The sequence below is a fragment of the Scleropages formosus genome, chromosome 25 (assembly GCF_900964775.1).
Source record: "Scleropages formosus chromosome 25, fSclFor1.1, whole genome shotgun sequence".
NCBI classification, from domain to species: Eukaryota; Metazoa; Chordata; class Actinopteri; order Osteoglossiformes; family Osteoglossidae; genus Scleropages; species Scleropages formosus.
This window is the reverse complement of record NC_041830.1, coordinates 12,277,376-12,300,752: the sequence shown is the minus strand read 5'-3', so window position 1 is coordinate 12,300,752 and position 23,377 is coordinate 12,277,376. Positions and strand designations below refer to the sequence as shown.

General features: G+C 45.2%; 1 protein-coding gene across 1 annotated transcript; it reads left to right on the top strand.

Moving 5' to 3' along the window:
- Positions 1–111: 111 nt before the first annotated feature.
- rpap2 (RNA polymerase II associated protein 2) lies at positions 112–19,023 on the top strand. The gene is made up of 12 exons (XM_018730811.2): positions 112–272; positions 552–597; positions 1,048–1,162; positions 1,283–1,381; positions 1,849–1,914; positions 2,032–2,120; positions 2,248–2,283; positions 3,964–4,042; positions 6,606–6,691; positions 7,165–7,245; positions 10,465–10,533; positions 18,735–19,023. Exons 1-12 carry the CDS (start codon positions 221–223, stop codon positions 18,868–18,870), a joined length of 954 nt encoding a protein of 317 aa, XP_018586327.1. The 5' UTR covers positions 112–220; the 3' UTR covers positions 18,871–19,023.
- Positions 19,024–23,377: the final 4,354 nt, after the last annotated feature.

Sequence of the window (23,377 nt, the reverse complement as noted above, 5' to 3'; positions counted from 1 at the left end):
AGTGCTTCGCAGTGTTTGACCCTTAACGCTTACCATAGCATTGTGTCGAAACGGGGCGGGGTTTAGATAAAGTTTGTTCCGCGTCGCTTACCATAGAAGCGTTGGGGAAATTATTGCATCCCCTGGTTTGTGTTTGCTGTCGACAGGAAGTGACTGCCCGCAGTGTTTGTCCTGCACTGTTCTCCGTACTGTGCAGTGTTTAATATTAGGAAATAGCGGTATGGCAGAGGAGCAGAGAGTGAGGAGTCGTTCTCGAAAACCAGGGAAGAAAGGTGTGATAGTAGTGAACTTACGATCATTTAAGTTAGGATAAGGGTTTTAGGATATAATCCATGACGCCGGTGTGAATGTACAAATAGCAGCTAAGCCTAAGGCTTAGTTATGCCATGGTCAGTGACAAATTTGTGTGATCATATCATATGATGATCTGGGAGTAGATTTTCTGTTAGTAAACAGATTGTTCGGAACCCATAACATTTAGTCCACGACGTGGCACGTGTAGCTGTATCATGCCTTGTGCTAACTCTGAATTGTCATCCCTTCGTTCGTAGGTGGAAACGCAATTAAGCCTCAAAACGCCCAAGATGTTGCTAAAAGGTATCTGTTTCACCTTAGTGGCCGATTTCTAATTATTTCCTTTTATTTAGCTGACACTTTTGTCCAAAGTGATATATTATATAATCAGCTATTAGGGTAATTTTACTCTAAGTAAGTCCTCTGGTCAAAGGAGCAAAAAGCTGGAGTGGCCCAGTGGGGTTTGAACCAATAACCTCCTGAATACAAGGGAGGGAGGGAGCAGTCCTGACCACTGCATGACCCACTTTGCATTATTCGTATTGATTCAAAATGCTGTCGAGCAGTATGTTTAACGTCTCAGAGTTCTTTTCCACAAAAACCAGCGAAACTCTCAAAGCTCATTCACCTGGAAACATAGCAAGCCCTGCTCCTTTCGCATGGCTTAATGGAGCTCGGAGGGAAATGCTTCTTGTCGATGGAGCCGCCAGATCCGACGGCGAAATTATAATGTGACTTTGTGGCGACCTGCAGGAGGGAGGCCTTGAAGGAGACTCTGAAGCTGAAGTTGGAGCTGGAGAAGAAAGCGCGTAGTGTTGTAGGGCGCCTCTTGGAGGACGGCGTCACCGGCGACTTCCTCATCGACTGCGTGCGTCGGCCGTCTTCGCACCTGAAAGCGCGTTAATTCAACAGGATGCAATTTGGAGAACAAGTACATATGTAGTCGATATGTTTTCCCCCTAAAATAATGTTGTTTTCAATCTTTAAGGCAAGGTTGATCACCCCGAGTAACTACAAGGATGCGGTGGAGGAGCGATCCATCGTCAAGATGTGTGGCTACCCAGTCTGCTCAAACCAACTGTGCAATGTAAGACCTGGGTTCTAGTATACCACCGTGTTCCTATTTACCAAGTCATTTATGAGTAGCACCAACACTGAGAAAACAAGGTGTATAAATACACACACACACTGTCTGAACTGCTTGTCCCATGCGGGGTCGCGGTGAGCCGGAGCCTAACCCGGCAACAAAGGGCGCGAGGCCGGAGGGGGAGGGGACATACAAAGGACGGGACGCCAGTCCGTCGCAAGGCACCCCGAGCGGGACTCGAACCCCAGACCCGGATGTATAAATACTAAAGTGAAATTTGGTAGATTAGAATGGATGCTGTCTGTAGAGTGATTTGCTTGCCTTTGGATGAGCAAAGGATGTAGGCAGTGAGATGGGAGAAGTGCCCCGTTCGCGTGCAGTGATTCTAAACTTTGCACTGAAACCTGAGATCTGCAAACAGGCTACTGTCAATTACTGAACTGATAATGAACTGTCTTTGTGCACAGGTTCCTAAGCAGCAGTATAAAATTTCAACCAAGACCAACAAAGTATATGACATCACAGAGCGGAAGGTAGGCAGCATGGGAAATTTATTGTTTTTCCTCAGCTGCTTTATAGAGGGGGGAACCTAATTCCCGCTTTTCAAGACTGCTTTCTTCTTCGCATTAAGTAGCCTTGCTCTCTTCCAGTGTTTCTGCAGTAATTTCTGCTACAGAGCATCAAAATACTTTGAAGTTCAGATTTCCAAGACGCCACTCTGGTTGAGGGCGGAGGAGAGGTAATATGAGGGATTGGAACTGAATCCCGGGCAAAACCGCTTCTGCATGTCTGCGTTTTCCACCTGTTGGCACTTCATTCATCTTTTCTTTAAACCTTTGACTGTTGGTTCTGTTTGTTCGATGTAGACCCCCGGATGTGAAGCTGCTGAAGGAAGGACAGAGGTGCGTCTGTGTTCGATCATTTCCTGCTCTAGCGCAGAATTCACCGACACCCTGAATAGACACCGATGTCATACTCGCAGTTTCAGCCAGCAGTTAGTTGTGTGAATAAGCTCATCTCTGCATTATTGCATCTGAAGAATAAATACACGTGAAGCCGTGTTTCTGCTTAAAATATGAGTGAACCTGGTTGAGTCAGCCTACGTGCTGAGATTGACTCCAGTGCGATGTGTTTAAACACAAGATGTCATGTTTCTTTATTGATCTATCAGACAAAAATAGTTTGAAAAAGCAGAATGAAGCATAGCCACTTCACATGTAAAACTACCTGTCTCATTCTTTATGATCTGGCAACGTGTCTCTGTATCTCCACCCAACGCCTGTTTGTTGGTGGATGATCTTCGGCAGAAAGCCTGATGTTATCAGCTGGGCTCTTATAACCACCTTACTTCGCAGAATGGTGACGGGCCTCTGCTTTCGCTTGGAATAATCCATCTTTCAAATGAAATCGCGCTGCGAGCCGTCCGATTGCACAGGTGGACAGGTTTCGGCAAAGCGTTGAGTCGCGAAACCCCGCGGCAGATGTTTCCCTCCGTCGCCCATGTAACTGTATATCTGCGCAATCATTGACTTCCTGTCTCCATAGAAAAGCAGACCTTGCCCGTATCTGTGCGGGGCTCGAGACGCTGGTACTGATTTGCCCAATGAATGAGAAGACAAACCTGTTTGAACGGTCGGATTTGTCTAGCAGCTGCCCGCGTGTTTGCGCATCTATTGCCGCGCGACGACAGCCGTCGGCAAAGTGTCCGTCCGGCTTTTGTGCTCTTAATTGGAGACTGGTGATTTTTGTCCTTTTGTAGCATTACGGGGTACCTGTAGAATAAATGAATTTGCAGGCTGTGTGGTTTCACCTAAATGCCCACCCTCCATAAGGCAGCATGGAGAATGCTGCCTGTACTGTGGATGAGTAATATACCTCATCGTTTAATATTGTGGGGATGGTACATTGCTTTACGTACCGCGGTACGACACTGGGTTCACTCCTTAGTGGTGCCTGGGTTTTGTTTCATGTTTCTTGCTAAGTACAGTTGAGCTCAACGTGTGTCAGGTACCGTGTGTCCGCTGTGTGTTTTCAGCACTGCTTGGCTGTGTCATCAGCGGTGCGCCGATTGACTGCAGCTTCCAATGTTTGTAACTCGAAATGCCAACGTCACTTTTACTACTGTGTCACTGTGGCACAAACACGCAGGACGTGCCCAGTAGGTGGAAACACTTTTCAGTCACACGTTGGGTGCGTGAGTGAAGGGAAGCTGTGAACGGGAGAGGGGTGCTTGCTTCTTGTGTTGTGTGGGGCGTCGGGACTTCAGGGTCCGAGGTTCGATCTTCCTCGCTCTCTCAGGTCCGGTGTCCACCTGGAACTCCCCGGTCTGTCTCCCCTACTGTTGGGGAAGACTGGATGAAATGGGGCCAATTATTACCCGTAGGTGTGGTAAAGTCGCTCTTCCTTACCATTCCCCTCTCCCGCAGCTCAGAAGCTGTAAATGCTGTAGTAGTGAGTTAAATTAAGGTGGTTTAGGTGTTTCACTGACATCTGTGTTAGCTTAGTGTTGCTAAGATATTTCAGGTACACAGTTGTGTGTTGTGGTGTCAGAAGTGTGATCCGTTCATTCTCCTGACATACAGCGGCAGCTCTGGAGTTGAGGTGAAAATCGCTGACCTGCCCATCAGGGAAGCAGAGATTGAGAACCCAGCGCCCGAAAAGATGGCACCGCCTTGCGACTCCTCCGCCAGCGGAAGCGAGAGCAGCGACGGCGAACGGGACTTCATTTCCAGCGTGGTGTCCGGGGAGCATGCAGAACCTTCCAGAAGGAAGACGCTGGTGAAGAATCCAGCTGATAGCAGTGCTAGAGAGAGAAAAAGAGTGACCTTCTTCAGACCTGCCGAAGAAGATGCTGGAGAAGAACGCCGGAAGGTGGAACTCGAACGCGAGCCCAGCAGTGTGCTGGCACAGAGGTCCGAGCAGCAGGCTGTGGAAGGCACCAGGGAACTTCTGAACAGGTGTACACTGGGGGATGGAGAGCCAGATCCCGTTTCTCATTGGGAGCGCCAGAGTGCTGAGGAGAACTATCTGAGCATCACCCAGGTGGGAGTGAGCAAGAAGGGGGCAGCAGGCTTGCGGAGCCTGCTGGGAGGCTTGGGTCTGGGGACGGGGGAACCCAAGAAGGGTCCGCTCGGTGCGGTCAGGACTTGCCTGCTGGAGGCCCTCAGGAACACGCTGATGGAGTGGAGAACAGCAGAGACTCTGAGGTTCCTCTATGGGACTAATTACACCCTGACACCTGGGGCACCCCACAGGAAGGATGACCATGAGGAGGAAGAACTGGATGAGGATGACTTAGAGGATGCTGTAGAAGAACTTGAGATGGCTAAGCCTTCTGGGAAGCAGCAGTGGACACCATCAGCCACGGTGCCTGACTATAGAACCCTGCAAAAGGAGGCGGAGCTGCTCACCCTGAGGGTGCGAGAGTTCTACCGTGGGAACTACGTGCTTCCTGAGGAGGTGGAGCTGGGCCCAGAGACGGAACGCACCGACGCAGAGGTGAGCAGCACCGGTGCTCATCTTGAATCACGGTTACTCCGGTACACTGGAAATGAACCCGAGATAGAATTAGGGTATAGCTTGAACATGCGGTGAGCACACCAGTGTTCCTGTGAAACAAAGAAAAATATGACAGAAACACATTTTGTGGCAGCACGATGACACAGTGGGTAATGCTGGAGCCTTAGAAGTCCTGGGCTATAGGTTCAGACCTAAGTATGACTCTGGATCACCCTGTGTGGAGTGTATATGTTCTCCCCAGGTTCATGTGGGTTTCCTCCCACGCTCCAAAGATGTGTTTATGGTGAACTGGTGACTCTAAATTGCCCTTCGTGTGTGTGTGTGTGTGATTGCCCTGTGATGGATTGGCAGCCTGTCCAGGTTCTGATTCCAGAACAGGCTTTGGTCCTCTGCAGCGCTTTTGTTTACCAGGAGTTGTGTGTCTCTTTGCAGAGAAGGATTTGCCAAGTGAATAAATGTGATTAAATAAGTTATTGATAATGAAGCAGTGAGTGTTTGGTCTGAGGAGATCAAGGCTAAGAACCTCGAGTCAAACAAACGCAGCCCTGCTGAACCAGAGAGAGGAAGATGAGCAATCGGAAGACTCATCTTTTCGTCCTGCTGTTAATTTCTTCTCTATCAACTCATTTCAGGGGTCATCAAGGTTTGGGCCACGTCCCTTCATCAGACTTAGATCACATCACATTACTTGTCCTCCACAATATTAGTAGATCGACACAAGATTCATCCTATCAGTGAAAGCCAAAGTTTCCTTGTGGTCTCTTTGCAAAGGTTCACGCCAAGTTCAGATGGTATCTTGGAGGCTTTGGATGCTTCAAGGGCTGTGGGAGGTGGCGCACTCCTGCAGAGGGCGCCGTTTTTCACCCTTCTCACAGCATCACCACGCATTGTCACATTTAAAAGTAGGATTTTCCAAAAGACAAGTATGTGACATTTACAGAAGTAGAGCTGCAGAGCCGAATGTGAAAGATGAACCAGAGACATGAAATCTTGATGTTAGAATCAACTGTTCGTGAGGAATTGAATTTAGTGATATTGGCTCCTATAGGTTTTTGTTTATTATTGACTGACAGCCACAGTTTTTGTGTTGTTTTAAATGTTATGTCAGGAAGGAGAGACTTGGTACTAATCCTGTGAGTTAGGGCTGTTGTCACCACGTCTCTATCGTTGCTGCCAGCAATGTTTCCGCAACTGATGCCTCGCTGCAGTCTTGAGGGTAAAATGCAGTGTCCAGCCGCTCAACCCCCCCTCATGTGCACAGACAGGAAGCTGTTAGGTTTGAGATGGTGTTATGCTCCCGACGCACATTTGTGATCTTGGGTGGTTCATGGGGCCGAGTACGTGCCGGCTGACTGCAGTGCAACCGTGTTCGCCTGGGGCCTCTTGGGATGCACAGCAGGTCTGCGCCCCAGCAGAGCCCTGTCCGCTCAAGGGGGGGCGTGTGGACACGTTTGTTTAGACTGGTCTGGTTCAGAACAAGTGTCTTCACCATCTGAAAAATACAGGTGTGGGAAGAGGAGTCAGTTGTGTGGGAGATGTTATGTCTGTGGTTGAGTCACCCCCCCCAACCAAAAGTGCGTTTCACCGTCGATGAAGACCTGTAGGTAGATATCCATTATTGAAGCTGAGCTTTTGACCCATGTAAGTGTGCACTGTAATGCGGCGATGAAGCTACACTCCTTCACTTTTCCTGCAGAGCATCGACGCCGCGGACCCCGCGCTCCCGCTGGTCGACTCCCGTGCCCAGCACTCGATCCAGAAGCGCATTGTTGTGGAGAAGATCGACAGAAGGTGGGCATGCACCTGGGGGAGGGGGGGGGCGGTGACTTCTCAGGTTTGGAACCCAAGTCACTGGAATGGATATAGTCTTACTGAAGTAGCGTATTACTGCAAGAGCACTACGGTTTTTACCATCAATATGAGTGGGAACTTTGTAGCGCTTCAAATGTAACTTTGGACTATAAAAGTCCATATTTACAGGGGGTCCACAAAGAGAGATGATAATTTTAAACAAGTTGAATAGTGCTTTTGGTCTGTATAGTAATTCTGTGTCTGTGCTCTTGGGTCACCGCTATCAGGTAGCCATGTATATTTAATAGACCGACATTAAGCGCTGGTTGTGTAACCAGATTCCCCGATGGACTCAGGAGCTCGCTGAAATTTTGCTGGCATTGGAAGTGTAAAGTGGTGTGTGGTCCAGCACTGGGAACAACTGTCCTCCTGTTGCTTTGTGTATAAACCGTCTCTTTCTTTCACCTCCCAAGCCTTAGAGACATTGTTGGGCAGCTGAGGTTAACCATGAGTGAGATCAGCACTGATCTTAACAACTTGGTCAGGACTTTCAGGTGAGTCAGACGGCCCCTTTGCCTCATTTCCTGTTTGTGCTGAGCGCTGCCACATCAGCAGAGTGACAGTTCCCCTCTGTCTTCTGAACAAACCAGTGCAGATGAAGATTTACCCCTTCCATTCCATGAACCTGCATAGTGCACTGGTGCCTTGGCTTCCAAGCACAGTTGGGACTAGAAGTATGTTTGTAACTGTTTATTCATCAATCCAAAGTCACTTTCACCACCAGGTTACAATGAATAAAAGCTTAAAGTAAAAACTTGAAAATGACTGTAGATTTAAAAAAAAAAAAAAAAAAAAAAAAAAATATGTTGCCTGCCAAGACGATCCTATTGTATGTTGATTTTTGGCTGATATATCCCATAAATGTAGAACATTGGTGTTTTATTTATCCTCAAGACCTAGGAATCGCACACAAGGGCTTTAAACACTGTGGAAGCGAGTTTAACGAAGGCGGTACTACACTCGTATTGGAATAATGCGCTCTTTGTTACCGTCTCTTTGCTGGATGCTTAAGCTCAACTTACGTAAGGCAATGCGTGAGCTAAACTTTGGTGGAACTGAGCCGTGCACCTAGAAGGAGTGGGGCGCGGTAGACGAAACCCGCAGTCGTCGAGTCTTCGGGGAATAAGTCTTTGGAGCTGGGAGCGCGGGCCGTCGTGCAGATCGTTGCAGTCCATCCACCGCATGCACATCGGTTATCGCGTGGTTGAGCTTCACGGAACGCAAGCTGATGCCGAGCCGCAACGCCCCGTCTGTCTGCACCCCCGGTCGAAGTGCCTCGGGCATCGGGACCGAGTCAAACGCTTCTGCCTTTGCTTCAGCTTTATTTTTATTCATTTTATTATTATTTTTTTTTAATAAAAACACAGCTAAGCAGTTTGAAGTGAATTCATTCATTTGAAATCTTGAAGAAAGTCGTGCAATAAGGAAGCGTGAGCGGATAGGTGGAGGTGAACTCCAGGGCAGGTGTGTGTGGAGAGGAGCTCGGACTGAGTAGGCTGTGCGCAATCTGAGAAATGGAGAAATGCAGTTGCAGTCTCACCCCCCACCCACCCAGCCACCCACACACACACACACACACACACACACACCCCCTGCCACCAACCCCAACCTTTTTTCCCCACCATTGGCCTTTCAGAAGTCTGCACTTAGTGGAGCGTTGCTGCAGCCAACTCCCCCACAGGGCTTCTGCAGCTTGTGGGGGAAACCAGGCAGGCGAGCAGCAGCCCTGTGGGAGTCCCGGTGCGAGCCACTGTAATGCACGGATATTAGTGTAACCACTTAGTGCACATGCTGGCCAGATTTGCTTTAATTCCTTTACAGATTTCTTTTGCTGTAGCTCCTTAATGACTTTGATTAGCTGCTGGGAACGAGGAAGCAGCTTCCACTTGCTACCGCACTTTTTATTATGATACTAACATTAAATAAAGTAATCCACGATGGTCATATTTTCTTCCCTTTTTCTTTTCTTTTTCCTGCTGAGTTGTGGACACATTCATGCTTGTCACTCTGAGATTCTCCTGTTCCGTTTGTCCAAAACGTAGCGGTTCAAAGAGCCTTTCCATCATTCCGGGCAGTTGCAGACATTCTGTGGGTCCGAGTCTTTCAGGAAGAGGCAGACGGCGCACTGCATCGGCCGCTCCGCTGGGCTTTGGAGGGCAGGGAGGCGGACGACCTACGCAGGCTGAGGATTAATGGAGCCCCTGGTCTCACCACAGGGAATCTCGGCCCGGTCGGATTTTGTAAAAGCCTTACATTTCGAACCTTGCGACCGAAGAGGGAGACGGGGATGGGGGTGGTGGACGGGTGAGGGGGACTGTTTGTGTGTACGTATGTGTGTTTACAGCTTCGGGCTGTCCGCGGAAAGCGGACTCCCTCTTGATCGGTCCCGCATACCCCTGGTCTGTTATGGGAGATGGAGCGGAGAGCTGGCAGCCTGGGATGTTAGATCTGTATGGTGTTGTAGGCCTCGTCTCAGGTCTCAGGAGGGTGGTTGTTGGAACGGGGGGGGCTCGGTGACAGCGTGACCGTAAACCACCAAAGCCGCAGTGCCACCGCCAGGCCCGCTCCAGCCTGTTTCTCCTTTTGTAAACCGGCATTTTGACAGGCGGCGACTAGTGTCGAGTCGTCCTCAATCGATAGCGAGCAAGAGCCCCGATCAGCACGAGCAAATGGGCTCTTCTGCTGCCAGCTAGGGGAGAGTGAGCCGCTGATCAATACGGGCCGCAAGGCGCCAGATCGCCCGCGGCGTTTCAGCCCTGCCCTCTCCTCAGCATTGGAGTGGGGATGTCGCGTACGAGCTGGCTGTCAAGGCGATTTCGTCAGCGCCCCCCCCTCCCCCAAGGGTGCTCGGAGCAGCCGTTGTAACGCAGACATGAAGGCGGTGTGGTGGTGGGGGAGTTTGGGAGAGCTGTGGTGGTGCGGCGACACACTGTTTTGGGATTCCACCATCTTGTTCAAAGTGGTGGAAGCTTTTAACCTTTTCCTTTATTCGCTAAAAGGGCATGCCGTGGTCTCCCAGGCACCTCCGCACACCTCTGTTCAGCCAGCGGTTCAGCGGATTTTTATTAAAGCCATGTGACACATGTGCTTGGCCTCTTTAAAACACAGACGCGGTATTATTTATTAATTCTTCCTTGCCACAAATGGTAATATTTGTTTGGTTGAATTATTGATGGGGGGGTGTTTGATCCACATTCGTGTTTTTGCGCGGACCTATAAGCGCATTCTGACGAGGAGAAACATACGACAGGAACTGCGGTTTATTAAGGATTAATCATGCGGTGACATTTTACCGTTATTGGAGGCCCGTGCGCTGACTTTGGTGCACTGGGGCGTGATTTCTCGTACCTCGCTTACAGGAAGCAGTGGGCTGCAGTGCCCCTTGATTTACTGCAGATTTCACTAAGACCAACGCTTGCTATTCGAACGCTCAGATTGAACGCACTTCCTGAAATGATTGTGCAGCTTTACAGATCTGTCAAATCTCAGCATGTAGTCTACTAAACAAAACTCTTCCTGGAGTATATTGCAGTATGTTGCTAATATTTGTTGAACACCATCCTTTATTTGAGAATAACTGGTGATTAATATAATTTTACTCTAAAAACTGAGAATGAAAATCACTCAGACTTGTATATGTCGACTACTGTCTCAACTTATAATTTTCTTAACCACCTTGTAATTATTTCATGCATTTTCTCCCCCTCTGTCAGGTTTACAAATACAAACATCATCCATAAAAGCCCTGAATGGACTCTGATTGCAGTGGTTCTGTTATTCGTGTGAGTACCCATCCTCCCGTTTTCTAACACAGTTCCAGGAATCACACTTCTGCCACCATCCATAATGGAACATGTTACTACTTCACTTTAAAAGAAAAGAAAAAAGTTTTCCCTTCCATTATTAATGCAAGTTGTGACATTTTTTCCAATGCATTTGTATGCATGTTTTAAAAATTGCGTTATCTTAGTCAGTCAGACAAGAGGAAACAGTATTGCGACTCTCGTCGCTATGGAGACAGTTTTTTCTTTTCTTTAGTACATTATGTTAACAACTGTTTACATGAACAACCCTACTATAGTCCTCACCATGGTTTTTGAAACTAGTCAGTCACTTGTTATGTTTCTTGTATAAAATGTTTGGTTCTTTTCCTGGCTTACCATGTACTGTAGGAGTAAATGAGCTGGACAACAAAATATTGTGAGGTTATTTTCCAGGTAGCCCACTGCAGTGCTGTTTATATTTACATTTATTCATTGAGCTGATGCTTTTCTCCAAAGCAACTTACAGCGTTAATTTACCTACAACTACGTACTCATTTCTACAGCTGGGTAATTTTACTGGAGCAATTTAGGGTAAGTACCTTGCTCAAGGGTGCTACAGCCAGAGTTGAGATTTGAACCTGCAACCTTTAGGTCAAAAGACAGCAGCTGTAACCACTACACTACCAGCTGTCCCTGTCGTATTTGAAAAGCATTAACGACAATAAAATCCCTGGTTCATTAATTTATAATTTGTGTTTTTCGAAAATACTGGCATTACTTCACTGACCAGCTCATGCGTCAGGTTATCATCCTGAATTTCCAGAACCTGCTGCATTGCAAGTAGATACTATAAGGTCCAGAGCAGACCAGCACATTGCCTGTAATGCTGAATATTTTACATTTCAGCAGCAGGAGGCAAACGGGCCAGAATAACAGCGCTGCGGAGGAAATTCAGCCGAGAGATATTTTTATCCCTATGCGCTTTTCGCGGGGATTTGATTGAGGACCTGCTCTTGCATGTGAGAGCTTATCTGTCCCAAAGAATTAGCACAGATAGCAGCAGATGGCCTCTGAACAAGTGCAACTACATCTCCACTGCTGTTTCTAACTTTTTTAAAGTTTGCTTTGTCTGAGTCTTTTCCTTTACAAAATTCAGATTGAAGGTAATAAAATATAGATATTGCTTAGGGGATTTCCCCACTGCATTCTCAAAGATTCATTTTTCTCTGCGACGCAACCTGCCATGCTAGTTGTAAGCCTAAATGTGCAGGAAGAGCCTTAAAGGTTTAACGTTACCGTTCGTGTAAAGCACAGCACAGCAAAGCTGAAACATGGTACAACATGCTAAAGAGAATGGCTCCTTCATCAGTTTCCTGCTGGTAGAATATTTAAATCTGGTCCTTGTGGTTCACGTTGGTAGGAGTTAAAACGGCTTTTTGGTGCCATTTGTGACAGAATTCCTCAAACCAGCTCTTTCGCTTCCACGGAGATGGACGGTTTGACCGACAAATCTGATTAAGCGGTTTAAACTGGAGTCACAATGGAGTAAAGGAGTTAACACCAGCACATTTTGGCTGAGAAAATGTTAATCTGTCAGCAGTAGTGTGGACCCTTCCAATTTATCTTCACTAGCCCCCACTAATAGAGGAGCTGTGTGATCGTAGGCCATTTATATTGTCCACTTGAAGCCTTATCTATGCATGTGTTTCTAGTGTAATTTCAGTTTTGTAAAGCAAGCTTCAGTACTCAGTGTTGGAGGTCTGCCACAGTTAAAATATTTTTCAAAGTTTAAAGGTATTGTAAAATCTGAAGAAATGATGTAGGCCAGCAGTCACCATCCCCTAAGTGTCCATCAGCAGGGTATTTGGGCCTTGGCTCCAAGCTCTACCCCATTAGGGAAGGTTGGGCAAGTCCCATCGAGTCAGTCAATTCTTGGCAAACACTTTGGTTTTCTAGCTCCCTAAGTACTCAAAAACAGTTGAGTGTAGAACACTGTGTTGCCTTTCATGCAAGGTTTGAAGCACTTGAAGTTTTCACATGTTGAGGACAACATCTGCTTAATTAAGACTTATTGATGGCTTGATGAAAGTTGACGGAATAACCTGCACGCTCCTTCAGTCTCTAGAATGAGGTCCAGTTATCAGTAATGCAGGTGCAGTTCTCATCAGTGTTTATATAAATTACTTGTTCTTTTTGTAATACTCTCAGAATTCAATGACATGAATCACCTAAAAGATTTTTTTAAAATCATGCACAAGTGTCACATTTCCTGCAGGCACTAAGAATTGAATGAGACATTGCTTCTCCTTAGCTCCCTTTTGAGATCCTGTTGTCAAATTGCCTCGATCCGGCTGGGGTTCCAGACCAGCCCCAGAGACCGGACGACTAAACAGGCCATTAGCACAAGCCTCGGACCTGCCGCTTCCCCGTCCGCCCACGCACGTCTCTTCAGCCACACGGTCCTCAAATGATTCATTAAATCAGTACACAGAAAGTAACTTTACTTGAATGCCTCAAGATAAATTTTTTATTATTGCTGAGAATAAATCTTTTTGTCTATTTTTCCACCCATCCTCACTCCCCAGCCCTCCAATGCCCGCATGCTTGACTTGGTAATTTGTGAAATAGATCTTATGAATTTTTCAGAAAGTGTCATAGCTACAGTCAGACTTGTTTAAGTGGATGGAGTATGGCCATACAGCGTCTAGAAATGCTCCGCCAGTTTCGCCACGCTGTGTGCAGTTTGCAGCTACAAGTCTGGGCTGAAGTAAACTGAAGCTCGACTGGGCGTTAGACTCGTTTGGTCGCGAAATCTTATGCCCGATACGTGTAAAAATTAAGTGCAGTTCTGCTTTAGTTCACTTCCTTCACTGAAGTCACGTTAGGTGAAAACTGAGAACCTTTAGAATCAGGAATGTGTTTTTAAAGTCGCTTTTTCCCATTAATATTTTAAGTGTTGGTTGTCATTGCTAATATTTTTGAAGATATGAAATGTTTTGTCAAGCCTTTTAACATGTCCTTTTAGTGCTACGTTTAGGACTCGTAACCCTAAGACAGGCTGGAAATATATGGTGATGCAAAAATCTTACAAGAGAATTTCAGCTTGGACATAAAAGAGTAGGGTGTGTTTAATTTATATTTCCATTTTTGTTCCACTTATTTTCCCTGCTTTTTAAATGGATATTGAGCCAGTTCTTACAACAGTGTTGAGTTGAACTGTTACCATTTATTTTTATTTTCATAGATGACACTGTGATACCAAAGGGAAGTCTGTCAAATCTATAATGTCCGTAGCTGTAAATACCCTTTGCCTGTGTGTGAGCACTGTGGAGATTTTCAGTGATACAAGAAATAGATCATTTCCTTTCACTATGCAGACTTGACACCTTGAGGTCTTGGGGCTGGAATACACCTATGGTTTTTTTTCCCCCATTAACATGGGCTGCTTTCAACCTATGCTCAATACTTATAGTCAGAGGTCATGGGGTATGTGGTACAGTGATCTTCTTGATGAAATAACATGATCGATGATTTTGGTCTCGTAGGAAAACAAAATAAGACGTGTTTTTCATGGTAAGTAGGCGCGCGCTGATAAAACCACGCTTTTGATGTTTGATCTTCATGATATTTAGAAAGATCAATTTGATATTTCTCAAAAATAAATTGAATCGATCGTTGCATCATCAAACGGTAGGGCATCGCTTTTCTTAGTGGCGAACTCTAACTTTATACAGGTTAAAAACAATGAGGGTGACAGGCTTTATTTTATTAACCTCCCAGTATGTTCTGTGCCTCATTATATTCGTGAGAAGGTATAGAATCAGATCCGTCTTTCCTTGCGTTTCACACACTGGAACCGATGCGCAACCGGCTTTATCAAACAGCGCTGGAAATTTGTCGCCCCGCTGTAAGGCAGTCGAAACCTCCCTTCGTGTTTTGCAGGGTTGAAGTTTATATTTCTGAGCTTAGTTCTGAGTGATGTGAGAATATCTGGAGCATTTTGTCTTCGGTGATTCGCTTGTGTGTGACTTGAAAGTCCAGAAAGTATTTTTACATCTGAAAGTGTCACTTATACTGCAAAGACTGTTTGGTGAGATAAGAAGCAGGGCTTTATATGCCTTTACCATCAGTCCTGGCATGAGGCGTGATACAGGAAGTGAAGTGACAAACAGGAAGTGTTTAATCACATGCTTTCAGCATCCATGGCAACGGGTGCAAAGGGAGGCTGCAGCTGTCAGAATGGCAGTGGCCAAGGCAGGCCATCCGCACGAAACGCCTGCTGGGCACGGAGCCCCTGACGGGTTTGCGAGGCACGAGGGTCAGAAGGTCGGGTTGCGTTGTTTGATCTGCGGCAGACGGTAGGTACGGCTCCCAGGTTTATGGCGGAGGGCGCCGAGCTGAGCCGCGTGACGCCCTGTGCAGATATCCAAACTGTGTCAATAAATCAGCTCTCTTATCAGGCGCTGAATGCTGAGTGTGGAAAAGTCTCCTGCCTGCCCACCGCCCTTCATGGGAGAACCTCCACCTGAGGGCTCCTGCGTCTCAGACAAGGGCGTGCAACGTCGTCGCCGCGTGTCGCGAACGAGCTGGACCGAGCCTCCTTCGAACAAGATCCCGCTGAACGAGTAACTTCGTTTCACGAAAGTCTGCCGTTTCGGCAATATCGCAGCGGTCGCTCGGCATCGCTTCCAGAGAGAGGTCTGGCATTACACCGTGCCGTCGAGCGCGCGCATCACGGCCTCGAGGGATTCCGAGAAGGCCGTAGTGTAACTTTGATAGCCGTCACACAAACCGCCGTCTTTCGCTGGTCCTTGACCGAGCACCTCGGGTAAAATCCTTTATTTTGGCTCCAGGCTACGAAGGTTCGTAACCAGTACCGCACCCTCCGACCAGGTACATCATCTAGTCCAGAAACTGGCAGGCGCTCATGGAAACTCCTTGATGAACCTGAAACAGAAAAGCTTGTTTTTAATCATCCAGACTTTCACCACGAAATAGATTTTCACCTCATCCATAACAATAAAGATTGTGAGAATGCTGAGGTGCAGCATTACTCCTTTATGATGCCTTTATAGTATGCGGATTTGGTTTTGCTGTACAGCTTTTTTTAATATAATTACTTTCAGATCTTTGGCATTCACGTGTATTCTTAATCAAAACACACGGGATCGCTGCGTTAAGGCGGTATGAACAAGGGCGCTGCTGTCAGTCTGATTTGCGCTCGCCGGTCTATCGCGTTTCCAAGAAGAGCAGCTGTTCCATTGTGTTCGAGCAACTTGCAAACAGAGGTTTCGTACTGAACATACAAACACGCGGCCTTTACTTTCATTAGCAGGTGAAGCCTCGGCTCAGCGGCAGCATGTTTGGAAAGTGATCGTTTCGCTCGATCTCTGCGACTTCCACGAATCTATTTCGTAGTTCGGGAAGGGACGGCTGTGGAGACGTCGGAACGTTTAGAGTAGTTTTTACATTTGTCTGACACTTTCCTCCAAAGCAACTTGCAATGTTAAGGTTACAATTATTTCCCCGTTTCTACAATATATAAATAATTAATATTGTATAAATATTTAATACATAATCTCAATATATGTTAACAATACATATACCTCGATATAACTTCACTGGAACAATTTAGGGTAAGTACCTTGTTCAAGGGTACTACAGCCGGAGGTGGGAATCGAACCTGCGACCGTTGGGTCTAAGGGCAGCCGCTCTAACCGCTACGTGACCAGCTGCCCCCCGTATTTGATGAAAATGGGGCACAGCCCGTATGAGGAAAATCAAAGTAAATCTATTCTTCATCCGTTTTAAAACTTTTACCTGTTTACTTTTTGACTAATCATTTTATTGTACCACTCATTGTTATGACCAGCCTTATATAGCAATAAAACAGAGTGACAGTTCCTAAACTTGTGTGCAGTTTACATAACTTGTACAATTCCACAGTAATTGTATATCTTTTAACCTTTAAATGATTTGGCAATTTTATGACTTTGCAAAAGCAGTAAAGACACTCCCTTTAGGTGTGGCCCCCCTTTTTTTCTTTTTTTTAAACCCACAATATACAGGACATTTTTGTATTTTTTTAATCTCAATACAGCTACACATTTGTGTCTTTTCCTGTATTCTCACATCATTATGAGGTTATTTTGCAGCGAATGCCTCGTGTGCGATGGAAATGGTTCTGATTTTCTTTTTCTGAGTTTTAAAAAGTACTTTTTTTTTTCCTCCCATGTTTATGGCCACGTTGTGCTGAGTCGCAAACCACAAACAAGAGAAGAAGGCAAACAATTTCTGACGGCTCGCTGTTACATATACTTGATCTGCACGAGTCTGTGTGTGTGTGTGTTTTTTGTTTTTTTTTTGAGGGTGGCTCTGCATATTGGCAGCACGTCTTTCCTCCCGGTGTCTGAGAGAGTCTTCTGTTTCATCCATCCTACCTTTTGCAGTGCAGTCATGAATAATTTGTGTTTGAGCCTCAATGCTGAATGACAGATGCACAGTTGGCTTGCGGTCTTTTGTTCAGATCAGGTGAATAATGGATAACTCCTGGCAACAAAAGAGCTGCTCATGTTGAAGCTGCAGTCCTCCTCCATCGCTGGGAACACACACACTCTCACACTCGCACACTCGCACACACTCACAGACACACCTTTTCAGAGGGACAGAGCAGAGGGAAGTGGTGCAAGGCGCAAACCCCCACCTAACACCAAACTTGGATTTTGCTGACCCGTGTGTGCTTTACTGGTGATCAGCCTCCACCCATTCCCTCCTTTCTGTCGCTGGTCGTACCCAGGACCGTGGACAAAGGGTTGCCCCGCACCGCTCCTCCATCCTCGGCTCCGTGTACGTTGGCTCTGGGGGAAATGCACCTGTATTGCTTTGCGCTGTAGAAGTAAATACTACTAAAACAATAAATGGTGAAGGTATGAAAGAATACTCAGAATACGTTTCATATCTGACAAGAAAATGTATTCATTTTATTTACACGGTCTCCAGCGGTAACTCCCTCCACAAATACACACATTGTACGCATACGCGTGTTGACTCGGCTATCTAATTTTTCTTCCACTTGTGACTTTACACGATAATTCTCATGAATTTAGGGAAATCCGGTTGTGTTTCTGGAACAACTTGCATGAGCACCCGTGCTAAATATTGCGTCCCTTCGTCCGTGTGACGTACTTCGACTGGATGCGATGGATGTGGTTGCAATGCGGAGGCTGCAGCTCACTAAACGTCCTCTGCGCAGTCTTACAGAAAAACTTTGGCTAACAGCCCTTTTTAAGAGGCTTGTCTTGTGACAGCATTTGTTTGTCGACTAACAATAACATTTTGGGCAAATTTCGAAACCGATGCCTTGCTGATCATAACACGCAATGAACATACCTCTAAAAATGCAGGTGAAAATGGGTTTTGCTGCTTTGTAATATTTCTTTAAAACACCTAGTCATCAGATGTTTGTGCGATTTAATCGTATCATATATACTTCAGTGTCACTTTTTGTTTGCGGTGGGGGAGGGGGTGTTTAACCTTTCCTCACCCGCTCAAAATAATAATGCGGAAAAGCAAATTTGCGTTTCACGTTTCCAGTGCGGTCGTTCAGGACCAACATTATTGTTCAGTTTAACGTAATCTTTGCTCATCACTTGTGGCTCTGCTGCTCTTTTTTTAATTTTGATCCCCCTCAGCTAATCCAGTAAATCCTGTTTACGGTGTGGGTTCGGCTTTGTTTGTGTCAAATCTAACCATTGGTGTGTTCAAGAGAAGCAGTGCGGCCTGCTGACAGCTCCAGGGCTCTGGCACAACAGCCGCCTCCGTGCTCTCCCGCTGCAGATGGTTTTCAACACGTTGCAGACATGTTTACTGCCCGGCATCTGCCAGATGCTCGAGATTCTCAATTGTGTCCTTGCAACGCTTGTCTTAATTTGCAAACGCCTAAGGAGTGTGATTTTTTTTTTTTTAAGTTTTTATTTTAAATAAATAATGATGGTACTCGGATCGCTGTAGTTGAGCTCAGTCAAGACCCAAAAGGGATAGTAAAGTATGAACCCACGTGCATCTCAAGGACTGAGCCCTTAATTAAACTTTTCATGGATGATCTAATGAAGTTCCAATATACCATGACTTGTTTCAAAGAGCAGAACTCCTTGAGCCCGATGTTAGGTATGTTTAACCCAGCTGATGGAGACCTTTTTTCTTTGCTTTCTGTGTTCCAGACTCTCTGAGGTGTCTGTCCTCCTTCGCGAGTCCTTAGCGAGACCTTCGTCAGTCGTGTACATCTCCACGCTGATGAAGGAGCTGGGGCTCAAGGACGAGGACCTACAAGACCTGGTGCAGATCTTCAAAAGCTAGGAGGCGTGTGGTGTCAGCAGGCATCTGAATACAAAGAAAAGCATCTCTTTGCTGCTCTAACAGCTAACAGAAATTTCCCTCCAAGGTTGGCAGGAACAGCCCCCTCATCACTCGGTCTCACTCGTGCTCTTGATCTTTTCGAGGTTTGAGAGGGGAACTAATCATACAAGTTTTTTTTTTTTTTTTTTTTTTTTTGGCACCTTCAGAAAGTTGTAAATTCCATATCACCATGGAAATCTTTGTTTGGATTAGAAATAAAGCATATATTTGGTGAGCAGTGTTGTTCTGTTGTCTGTTGCTACCATGTGATTGATTAACCACAGTTAGTTAAAAATGGTAGAATAAAATTGCTCAGTTTTCTCTGAAAATTATGGTAGTGTTTTTTTAATTGTCCCGTACTGGACAAGTGTCCTAGGGGGAAAAAGCAGTTGATGCTCATTGATTAAAGAAAAAAAATTAAATCAGTTGAAAATGATCAAGTGTTATAGTTCACACACAATAAAACATGAAAGACAATGTCATTTCCTATTTGCATGCTAGTGTTGAGTGGTAGCTTATACAAAGCCAGTTTCAGGAACACTAAAATTAGACTTCCCTATGTAAATGTGAGGAAGTCCAAGGTTAATGTTAGTCTGAGTCTATGACACATGAAGGGTGTAAAAAAAAAAGTGATGTGCAATGAGCTCTCAGGGGAGGTAATTTTGAACACCCAGGGGTAAAGTAAATCACTTGGCAGTGTTTTTTTTTTTAAAAAAAAAGAAAACACCAAACATACAATAATCATAACCAGAACTGCCCAAAAGATGCCTTTAAAAAAAAAAAAAAAACCTTGTGGTTTCAGTATCAGTAGCAAAAGACTTTTGTGACCACAAATGTCAAAACACTTCGAGGTGTCAGTAATTAATAATAAGGCACTGGAGAGTAAAGTCCATGATTTAACTATTTGCAATGACATTATTGATTTTGGACGTCCCAAATGGACCGCGATGCTGAAGAGCGAGCGCCGCGTGTGTTTTTACGCCCTCTTTGCGGGAACAGGCCGCGGGGTCTTCGCCAAGCATCGTGAGAAGCGCATGGCCCGGTGGGGCGACTCACTCTGCCTCTTCTCTCAATCTCGCCTTTTCTCGAATGACGCCGTCCACTTAAGCGGTCATTTGAACACATTACGTGTTCAGTCTATAACCAGTCCGCGTTCTTTTGGTCCCGGGTGTGTTTTGGTTTAGAGGAACTGAAACAGTCATTGACTCAGTGGTTTCAATCAATGTCCGGAAAGGGTACCTTGTATAAAAAGCATGTTGGTCTTTTTAAAGGTTCGCAGGGAATGGCATGGGAAAAACGTACTGATTTCTGAAAGGGGAAGCAGAACACTTCTTTACAGTAATCAAGTGACCAGAAAAAAACGGATGCAAATTTGGTTTATTAATGTCTGAATTCCACATTCTCATGCCGGATGTGGAGGAGAAACGAAAATGTGCCACACAGCAAATTACGCATCGACTAAAATTCTCATTTGTTTGTTAATCATTTGGGCCCGATCAGTATTATAGCCGCGAAGCCGGGACTGCGGTGAATGTTTTCACATCCTGGGCAGCAGCTCTTAGTGCTAAAGATCAGAATTTATTTGGTATGTTCATGAAAGAAGGATAAATTTCTGAGAAATTAATTACTAGCCGAACATACAGTATATATGAAAATAACTGGACCAGCGTTCAAGTACTTTGTGTTCTTTTTCTCCAGGAATAATACGATTGTTGATTCATCGTTTCTCATTATAGGCTTCTTCGGCACTGAGATTTTCTTTTGTTTATAAAAGTATATTTGACTTCAGCATTTTAACTGCCTGTTTTCTCTATTGAAACAGAGGCCATTACATTGTCATGACCTCAGCACCCTTCACTCTGCAGTGTAGGTCATTTATATCTGGAGTTGCTTAGTCAGCATAGCAGAGATTTCACAATTTCACAGTGATTTGTCGACCAGCAGGGCACTTTCCTCAGTTTTTCCTGCTTTATCCCCCCCCCCCCCCCCCCCCCCCCCGAATCCATAACGCATTGAAATCCATCGTCACATTTTCTGTTCTTAATTTCTCAGTTGTGTCAAACAGAATTTATGTGAAAAGATTAGTCAAGATTTGTCACCTTTGTTTTCTTTCAGTCCCTTAAAATGCTCTAAATATTATTTTTAGCAAGTCAGCAAGTTGTGACACTTAACAGCTGAGTGGAAAATAACTAGGAAAAGGGATCTGCTTTACACAAAGTCAAGTGAGGTTTTGTGATTTAAACCCCGTGACCCACGAAGACCAGGTTCCCTAAACAATTTTTTTTACCACGCACTGTAAAAATTAATTTCACAGTGATTTGTTATCTTTACGCAGCCAGGTATTCTTGCTGCATTAATTCAGAAGTACCGCGATCGAGGGTACGACAGCTGGAGCGGGGTTTCAGCGGGGAGCCTGCCTTCGAACTGTGGTGACACTCCACCTCCTCCCTCCAACTGTGCAAATGTTTGTAGTTATTTTAATTGAATACACTGCAATATCTGCTTTTAATGAAGGAGCAGCGTGTTCAGCCGGGTGGGACGACCTCCGTGTGGTTGGAGGTCCCGCACATGCTTGCATCAGGGCTGTTCTTCTTACCCCCAGGGGCCTGCGCGGCCTTCCTGATGATGGCACCGATGCTGTGAGGATGAAAGCAAAGCTACTCAACTGTAAAAACGGCGTGTTTTCCATTTACCCCGGTTTGGCTGACGGACGGACTCCTCGGCCTGTTGAAGGTGAAAACACCAGCGAACCATTTCGTGTGTTTGTGAAAACAGGCGTGATGACAGGGCACCCAGCTGCCACCTTCTCGCGTTCATCGCCATCTTCTCATTGTTTCACTTCGCGATGCAGTGCGTAGGTGCAGCGGGTGCAGGAGGGCGATTATTTCGCTGTAAAAATGTCATTCTGAGCTCAGAAATCATCTGTTTTTAGGCGGAACCAGTAAGTCGGGTGACACTTGACTCATTGCTGTTCTTTATCATCTTTCGAGGGCCAGGAGAAGCTCATACGAAAATATTGTGCTATACAATTATTCATTTTTTCCTGCACAAAATTAAGCTCTTTTCTTAACCCTTATATACAGTATACCTTTTTGTATTCTGAGTAAATTATAAAGTGGATTTTTTTTTATTTTATTTTGAAATGCAGTGTTTTCAACGTTCTCCAGCCTGATGTATGGAGATTTAATTTTGTAATTATACGTTTTCCAAATGATGTTGGGAAAGTCCTTTGGCACTTAAACAAAAAAGCTGATCCCACATATTATTATTATTATTATTATTATTATTATTATTATTACATAACCCCAAACCTACAGGTGTGTTCCTGAGAACCACAAATAGCTCCTCCTCTTTTTCTTTTTAATTCATTATCTTCATTCAAGGAACGTATGAAAAGTCCTCGGACTCAGAGAACAGGGTAAAATTTCGATAGTCCGCTTGCAGGGAAATTTACCTTTACTGTCTCATTATTACTGCGCTGGGGAAAAAGATTAAATATTGAAGAGCGCAGGATGGTTCCATTTTTTTAGGCTGAATCTGTACAGATGAGTTGAAATGGGACCGAAATCAGTTCAGCAGAGTACAAAAAAAAAAAGCTTCAAAAGTCAAACACACACACACACACACACACACACACACACACACTTTATACACCGCTTCTGTTCACAGGTCGCACACAGTTTGCACAGTGAGAGAGGCATCAATCAGCACCCGGAATAAAAACGTCACAATCCGGCATCGCAAGAATATTGTCGGGGAGAAGCGGGTTGTAAAAGTGACCATATTTCACTGCACTTCCTGCGCGCGCGCGCGTCGCCGATGCCGTTTGTGTTTGTTCTCAATATTTGGTCTGGGACAGATGTCCTGCGTGTGTGGAAGAATTTACACTGGCCGGTGTTAATGTGGAGAGGGCGGAATCGCGCGCCTATAATAATAATAATAATAAGAAGAAGAAAATTGGCAAAAATAATTTCATTAGTAGTACTAATAATAATAATAATAATAATAAGAAGAAGAAGAAGAAGAAGAAGAAGAAGAAGAAGAAAATTGACAAAAATAATTTCATTAGTGGTAGTAGTAATAATAATAATAATAATAATAATAAGAAGAAGAGGAAGAAGAAAATTGGCAAAAATAATTTCATTAGTAGTAGTAATAATAATAATAATAATAATAATACACCATGCTGTGATTTAGCAACCGCTTTAATCATAACGAAAATTAAAATAAGAAGGATGTTATTAATTTCATGATGATTGTTACTGTTAATGCTAGTAACTAGTCTATTATTATTATTATTATTATTCGTAAATGAAACTTTGGCTCTTAATCTCTGCTCGCTGCAGTCGCTGCGCGAAGGTGCGGGAATAATGGCGAGGAGCGCGATGAATAAAGAGCGCGCGGGACCGACGGCCAACAAGGGCGCCGAGATGCGCGCACCCGGAGCCCGGAGATGCGCGCTCCCTCC

What these genes read in the sequence shown, in the direction of transcription:
- rpap2 (XM_018730811.2), top strand. Translation starts at nt 221, where the DNA reads ATGGCAGAGGAGCAGAGAGTGAGGAGTCGTTCTCGAAAACCAGGGAAG. An exon ending in GCTCAAACCAACTGTGCAAT is followed by an intron (nt 1,382 to 1,848) that starts GTAAGACCTGGG and finishes CTTTGTGCACAG; the next exon opens with GTTCCTAAGCAGCAGTATAA. An exon ending in CTGCTGAAGGAAGGACAGAG is followed by an intron (nt 2,284 to 3,963) that starts GTGCGTCTGTGT and finishes CCTGACATACAG; the next exon opens with CGGCAGCTCTGGAGTTGAGG.